General features: G+C 40.1%; 1 protein-coding gene across 1 annotated transcript; it reads left to right on the plus strand.

The window, feature by feature from the left end:
• Nucleotides 1-876: 876 nt before the first annotated feature.
• LOC105094980 (olfactory receptor 10Q1) lies at nt 877-1818 on the plus strand. Its single transcript, XM_010987089.3, has one exon. It carries the CDS (start codon nt 877-879, stop codon nt 1816-1818), a length of 942 nt encoding a protein of 313 aa, XP_010985391.2.
• The last annotated feature ends 6221 nt before the right edge of the window (nt 1819-8039 follow it).

Below are 8039 nucleotides of genomic sequence, written 5' to 3' on the forward strand. Positions count from 1 at the left end.
CATCTTTTTATCAAAGTGGACTACTGGAGTCACTGAGTTACTGTTTTCAGCATGGACGTAGATGATATAATTCCAGAGCCTCTGCAAAACTGAAAACCTCTTTTTGATGTTGCATATGTGTGTAATGACTTGATTGAGCATAGATGTCTTAATCAGAATTCGTTTTCCTTGAAATATTTCAGATAGTAGTTCATCATCTCCTCAAGTTTTGTGTCATAAAAAAAGTATATTTTAGATACAAATCTGCCTGAAAGTAGTGACTTTGTAGAAAGTGGTTACTTTTTCTTTTTTACCCCTTTTATGGAATTTCTAGTTTCCTTGTCATCTTTCCTCATCTCAGCTAGCTCCACTCTGTTTCTGCCCACCATGAGCTTAATGCTCTTACCTGTCAGTACACTTGAGCTCTGAATTTTTGGTTGACAGTTGAAGTCTTGCATAAAATACCTCATAAGGGAAAATAAATAAGTAGGCTATGCCAAGATATGATTGGAATAAAAGTGCGTTCCCAGTCCTCTATGAGACCAAAACATCCAGATTAACATGAATTCTAGCATTCAAAGTTTCATGTGTGAAATAAATGTCTATAATCATATAACTATGAATTCTTTAGAGAAGTGAAGAACTAACACATGAATTTATATTTAAAAGATGATGTTTAAAGAGATGTTTGAAGTCTGTCTCTTTGCCTTCAGGAACATACATACGAAGAATTCTAAATAGCATTTCCTATCTTTTAATACAGTTAGAATCTCTGACAGGTAATTCCCATATCAGAAAGAAGATTCATAAGTCTTTATTTTTTTTTTTTTCACTCAGGCAATAAAGCAACTCAGCAAAAGAAGTCTCAGCCCTTTCTGCTCTTCTTCTGCAGGAGGTATGTTTGCTTGGAGCCCTGACCTCAACCAGTCCGGCCCCACCGAGTTTGTGTTCCGAGTCTTCACCACTGTCCCTGAACTCCAGGCCCTCCTGTTCCTCCTCTTCCTCCTCCTCTACCTCATGATCCTTTGCGGCAACACCGCCATCATCTGGGCGGTGCGCGCACACAGCTCCCTCCGCACCCCGATGTACTTCTTCCTGTCCAATCTGTCCTTCCTGGAAATCTGCTACACCTCTGTGGTGGTGCCTTTGATGCTGTCCAACATTTTGGGGGCCCAGAAGCCCATACCCCTGGCTGGCTGTGGGGCCCAAATGTTCTTTTTCGTCACCCTTGGCAGCACTGACTGCTTCCTCCTGGCAGTCATGGCGTACGACCGCTACGTGGCCATCCGCCACCCTCTGCACTACGCTCTCATCATGACCCAGAAGCTGTGCGTCCAGATGGTGGTCTGCGCCCTGGGCCTCGCCCTCTTCCTGAGCCTGCAGCTCACATCCTTAATCTTCACCCTGCCCTTCTGCGGGCACCGCCGGGAAATCAACCACTTCCTCAGCGACGTGCCTCCGGGCCTGAGGCTGGCCTGTGCTGACACCCGCGTGCACCAGGCCGTCCTCTACGTGGTGGGCATCCTCGTGCTGACCGTCCCCTTCCTGCTTATCTGTGTCTCCGCCATCCTGCGCATCCGCTCTGCAGAGGGCCGCCGCCGGGCCTTCTCCACCTGCTCCTCGCACCTCGCCGTGGTCCTGCTGCAGTACGGCTTCTGTGCCTTGGTCTGCCTGCGTCCCCAGTCCAGCTCCTCCGTGGATGAGGACCGTCAATTTGCCCTAGTTTATACTTTTATCACCCCATTACTCAATCCTTTGATCTACACTCTGCGGAACAAGGATGTCAAAGGTGCCCTAAGAAAGGCCATCAGTAGCAAAGGAACAGCTGAAGCTCTCTGAGGGTTTAGGGGGACGTGAAGGGGGTACCCGAGCAAGTGACAACATTGAAACTCTTACATACAAATGCCAGCTTTGAATTCATATCTCTAAAATTTGGATCCTCATTAATTCTCTGTTCTTAATACACTTAGTTGCTACAATTCACTCCCATTTTTTAAAAGTTTTCCAAAACTGTAAAACTCTGAAAAACTGGACTGGGATTCTGCAGGCTGCTATTGTTCACTTCTCCCTAGATTAGAAGTTTGCCCTTCCTCCAAAGCAACTTTATTAACTGTGAAGCCTCCTCTCGAGAAGCAATGCTATTAACTGACTCCTCGAGCAGTGCTTTGGATGAAGAATGTTCATCAGGATATTTCACTTAACCAAATATGCTCTATAATTTTGTCATCCAAGTTTGACAGATTAATGCCTGGTCAATTTACTCATTTTCTTCATTAAACCTCTTTCATATGTACAAAGGTCCCCGTGTGCTGGTCTAAACGATGCTCCCACCTTCAGTCCAGGAAGGTGCATGTAGGTCAGGAAGGGTGGAGCCGAGGGCGACCACAAGTCTGTATAAAATGTATGTCTAATTGTAAAAGATCTAACAGACTGAAGGAAAGAGAAATATATTAAGGTAGTAAAGGGTTTTTTTAATTAGCAATTTAATATGACAGAGTACTAGCTGAACAGGGACATGATCAAATCTATATGGTACACTGAGTGAATATGTATATCCTTTTTTCAAATTCTAGAAGACCTCAATGAAAGAGCCATTTAAAAAGTAACAGAGAAGAGTTAACTATTTACCTCTTGGTCAGCCTCAGTTTGTGCCTTTACACATGGCCAAGATTACCAGCGCTCCCTTTTTCGTATAAAATATAGAATATGGCCTCAGTTCTCCAGAGCAGTAACAATTTAGGACTTGGGTCCAGTTATGACAGTCTGGTGGGAGTTACCTCCAACTTCACACTTCTTGAGAAATTATTTTGGAGAATGAGAACGTTGATAAAAGTTTTAATACTGGCCTTACTTTGACAAGCATACTCTAGGCCTTCCATTGACAGGGGAAGGACAGTTTCAGTTTGGACTGATAACCTGGTAACAGGGAAAGAGATCAACAATTACCAAACTACTTTCTGGGAGATGGAACTTACGAGACAAGACCCTAGACAGGAAAGCAGTTTACTCCTTCCACTGCTTTGGTTTGGGAAGGTTACTAAAGTTTCTGTCACACTGGGAGTTCTCTCCAGGCTCATGGTCCTCCCTTCTTTATCCACCAGCAGTCAGGTATCACCTGCCAGGTCCTGTCTTTTATGACTATAACTAAAAAGACTGGCTCAGTCTATTCCTTGCTTTTCTCATGGTAGAGCTTTAAAGCCTTTTCCTACCTTCTTAATGATTTACCAAGTTCCAGACTCCAGGGGCCATTGAGTTAGAAAAGTGAGTAATGGCTTTACAAGTCAAGACTCCAGTATTTCAGAAATAGTTCAGACTATGACTATCAGTGTTTCCTCTGAATCCGCTCAGAAGCCCAATTTTCCTGAGTAGAATGGCAATAAGTAATCTCAAAGAAATATTGAGAGAATAAGTAATATAAATTTTGATATAATTAAGAGTTCATAAAAATCTTCTCCTCATAATGGTATTTCATTTAATCCTTACAGAAAATGAGGCATATATGATTAATATTATCCCTTAATATTATCCCTTTCATAGATTCAGAGAAATGAGGGAAGAATTCGCATTTTATGCAAATTAATATGTTCCATACATCAAGCCAAGTGTTCTAAACACCTGATATTATTCTTATCACAACCCTATTAGATAAGAATTATTATTATTTGCATCTTTCAAATGAGAAGACCAAAAATAGTGTGAGATGATCAGTCCAGAGGATCATGCTATTAATAGCAGACTGAAATTCTAGCACAGGTCTGTTTAACGCCAAATCCTCTAACCCCCTTTTTAAAAAATGCTAATTAGACGATCAGAGAGCCGTTCTTATCTAAATTCTCTGGATTTTCCAAATGCACATGGATCATTTTCCTCAATATTCTTGCCAACTGGGGCGAGCTGAGTGGAGAAATAAGAAGGAAATGAATGTGTGATGTGGGATGTGACTTGGAGGTGCTGACATGGGTAGCAAGTTTTACTCTCTCGGAACCATAAAACCCCCTAGTTCATCTGCCCAGAATACGGACCCACTTACTCTGCTTAGACCTCTTCTCCTAGTTCATTTCTATTTTTCATATCTAAGTTTAAATATTATTTCTTCTAGGAAGCCTTTTCAGAATTGCCTAGTCACAAACCATGCCAAAGTCCTGTATTGTACAGTCTTATAATATATTATTTTTCTTGATAGCACTTAATCAGTTATATATATATGTGTGTGTGTGTGTAAATGCATACACACACACACACACACACACACATACACACATATATACGTGCCAGATTATTTAATTAACAGTGTCTGCCTGTCTCATTAGGATATAATATCTCCTTGAGCACAGATCACACACCATTTGATCACCGTTGCATGTGGTGTTTGCCACTTAATACATTAAAATTAAATATGAATGACTTCAAAAAGGTAGCTAAGGTATGAAGTGGCAAATTAATGAATTTTAATTTGCTTTTAATTTTAATTTAATTTTTAATTTTAATGTTAATGTTAAAGGAATGGTGAGGGATGTTTTGATGCTCTGAAAATGAGAAAATAATTAGAAATTTTAGCATCTAAGGAGCCGAATATCAGTCAAAGTATGAGGAAACCATCAAAACAAACACAAACCTATAAATTAATCTGATTATTACTAGCTTGAGGAAATAGACTGCCTATCACCATATGCGTGATGTGCAAATATTTTTAATAATGATCATTTCTGCAATCTGTCCCATGTAGTACACTTTAAAGGAAGATATTTAAAGTGAGAGGATTTCCAGAGCTAAAGTTGGAAGAAATATCAAAACTATGTCGTGGGAGGAATAGCTAAATAAATCAGAATTAAAATGTAGGACTGCATGATAATGGCTGTTTAGTATCTGAAGTGTTTCATGTAGAAATGATCCCATTGTGTAGACCAGGATGACTATGAAGAGTTTCAGCTCATTACAAGAAAGGGCTTTTAGAGCACAACAATGGAGCGAGAGAACCAGGAGGTAGTGAAATTTTCTAGACATTGCAAGTGACAAGATGTTCAGATACTTTACTGGAGATTCAAGTATCCGATAGGGGACTGAACTAAGCAATTTCTGGGGTCCTTCCAACTCTGGGAATTCATAACTATGATGCCTCTGAGGTGAATATTTTGTTATAGATTCTGGAGAACACCATTAACATCGGTGTGACTGACTATAATAACAATCAGAATTTATTATCCAACAGATTTCAAAGTTCTCCATCATAATGTAAGTGGTAGACTAGCCTAAGACATCAGTTTGTTGTAGCCTTGTTTTTGCTGTTCTTGAGTGATGGGGTGATAGTATTTTTTTTTTTACAGTGTAGGAAACCTATGTTTTCAGTTCTGTAACATGAAAAATTTGTGGAGATCTTTTGCACTACAATGTGTGTATATGGTTAACAGTACTGTGCTGTACACTTTCCCAGGAAAACAAATGCCTTCCACAAGCCTTTCTGAAGTTGTTTTCCACAGGGCTCCTAAACAAGTGATTTGATTATGAAAGAATCTTCAAAGTAATAAGAGAAAATGGGAAGAAAAAAAGATAAATGACATGTTTTTTGCAATATACTTATTTACCTAACATATGATGTTTCATTGTTTAATTTGAATATCATTACTAGGTGATATAGGGAGATAAAAATATAAATAAGGGAGGAGGGCTGCCCTTGAACTTCAAATAATACGATGGTTAATGATGGCTGTAACTGTGGACTAGGCATTGTGGTAGATACTTTATATTAGGAGCTCATGTCATCCAAACTACAACCCTTAGAACTAAATATAATCACTATCCTCATTTGTCAATGAGGGACATTGCCTAGCATCACAGCTGGGAGGTGGGATTATTCAAGCCATGTCATTTAATTTCAAAACAAACTTCACACTGATACACTGCCCCTTCTCCACATATTAAATCTGCTGAATGACATTAGAAATAATTCAGCATTATTGAGGTTCAGAAGAGAAAAGGAGAGTGAACGAAATGGACACCACTTGTTAACTGGCTGGAAAAACAAGGGGGAGGTATTCATGCCCTAAGTGCTGTCAATATTTATGACAGTCTCTAATCACATTTCTCTCTAGGCTTGTGACTCTGAGATGGGTTTATGTGAATGATTTTTACTGGAAGTCTTTCTACATTGAGATTTCTCTTTAGTGCTCATATTGAATAATAATATTAAAATTAGGCAAATTGAAACAAGGTCAAATATTGCCTCTCTTCTACATTCTTTTTTTTTAACATTTTTTTAATTGAAACGTAGTCAGTTTACAATGTTGTGTCAATTTCTGGTGTACAGCATAATATTTCAGGCATACATATATTCATTTTCATATTCTTTTTCATTATAGGTTACTATAAGATATTGAATATAGTTCCCTGTGCTATACAGCATGAATTTGTTTATCTATTTTATATATACCAGTCAGTATCTGGAAATCTCGAACTCCCAATTTGTCCCTTACCACCCCCTTCCCCCCTGGTAACCATAAGTTTGTTTTCTGTCTGTGAGTCTGTTTCTGTTTTGTAAATAAGTTCATTTATGTCTTTTTTTAGATTCAACATAAAAGTGATATCATACGGTATTTTTCTTTCTCTTTCTGGCTTACTTCACATAGAATGATGATCTCCAAGTCCATCCATGTTGCAGCAAATGGCATTATTTTATTCTTTTTTATGACTGAATAATATCCCATTGTATATATGAGTGTGTGTGTGTGTGTACCACAACTTCTTTATCCATTCATCTGTCGATGGACATTTAGGTTGCTTCCATGTCTTGGCTATTGTAAATAGTGCTGTTATGAACATTGGGGTGCATGTATCTTTTCAAATTAGAGTTTCCTCTGGATATATGCCCAGGAGTGGGATTACTGGGTCATTTGGTAACTCTATTTTTAGTTTTTTAAGGAATCTCCATAGTGTTTTCCATGATAGCTGCACCAAACTGAGACAGGAAGGGGGCAGGGCACAGCCATTCAAGGAATGCTACAGCAATTAACATCAAAATGCTAAAAGATTCAACCCACAGTAGGCCTTGAGGCTCAAGATGATGGGAAATTTAACTTCTAGTAGACCTTGAGCTTCATTATATGCCTATTGTAATATATCAGCATGATGAATAACATGCCCACAGGCGCCATGGCAGTCCCAATGCTAGCCACAAAAGGTCACAGAGTGGGAAATGGCCAACTTCCTGGGAATCCCAGCCCCTTCCCCAGACTAGTTAGACTGCTTCTTCCATTTATTTGCATATAAAGCTACCAAAGCCCATAAAAACTGGCAGCACGGTGCCTCACAGCCGCCGCCTCTCCCTCTCTCTCCTTTCGGAGACAGCCCACACTCTGTCTATGGAATGTGTACCTACTTTTAATCTGAGCACCCATCCCCCACACATCGTGGCCTTTCTCTTGCCTTTCAACATCTCTCTCTAAATAAATCTACCTTTACTCAACTGTGGCTCGCTCCTGAATTCTTTTCTGCTTGAAGCCAAGGACCGCACACTTGGTGGGGCACATCCCAGGGGCTCAACCGAAGCCTGGGATACAGCCCTTCTCTTGCTCCACACCCACTTTTCCTGCATCAAAACTACATTTCCAGCTTTGTAGAAGGGTTCCCTTTTCTCCACACTCTCTCCAGCATTATCATTTTTCACCTTCTTGAATGTGAGTTGGTCTTGGAAAAGACTAGAATGGAAGCTTTTTGAGTGTCATGTCTGTTCATTAGAAGGCTTCCAAGAAAGCTAGATAGCTTTTCCTGGATTTTGCTTTTAGCTCTTCAGAAGGGATGAGAAACATGGAACCAGAAACTGGCTTGCTCTTTCCTGTTTGTGCCCAAACTCACAGGGGTTCTTCGATTCCTAACAGCTTATGATCACATATTTTCCACACATCCACAAGCCAGAAGGAGCCCTATCACACACATAACACCTGGTTTCCTTCAGGTCCTACACTTCTCCTGATTGGGTGAGACTGGAGAAGTTAGGAGTCTGGAGGGCTCTGTTTTCCGGGAACTCATCCCTGACACTGTCAAGCTCAGGTCTGTGTCAGCTCTTT

Source organism: Camelus dromedarius, chromosome 12 (assembly GCF_036321535.1).
Source record: "Camelus dromedarius isolate mCamDro1 chromosome 12, mCamDro1.pat, whole genome shotgun sequence".
Classification (NCBI taxonomy): Eukaryota; Metazoa; Chordata; class Mammalia; order Artiodactyla; family Camelidae; genus Camelus; species Camelus dromedarius.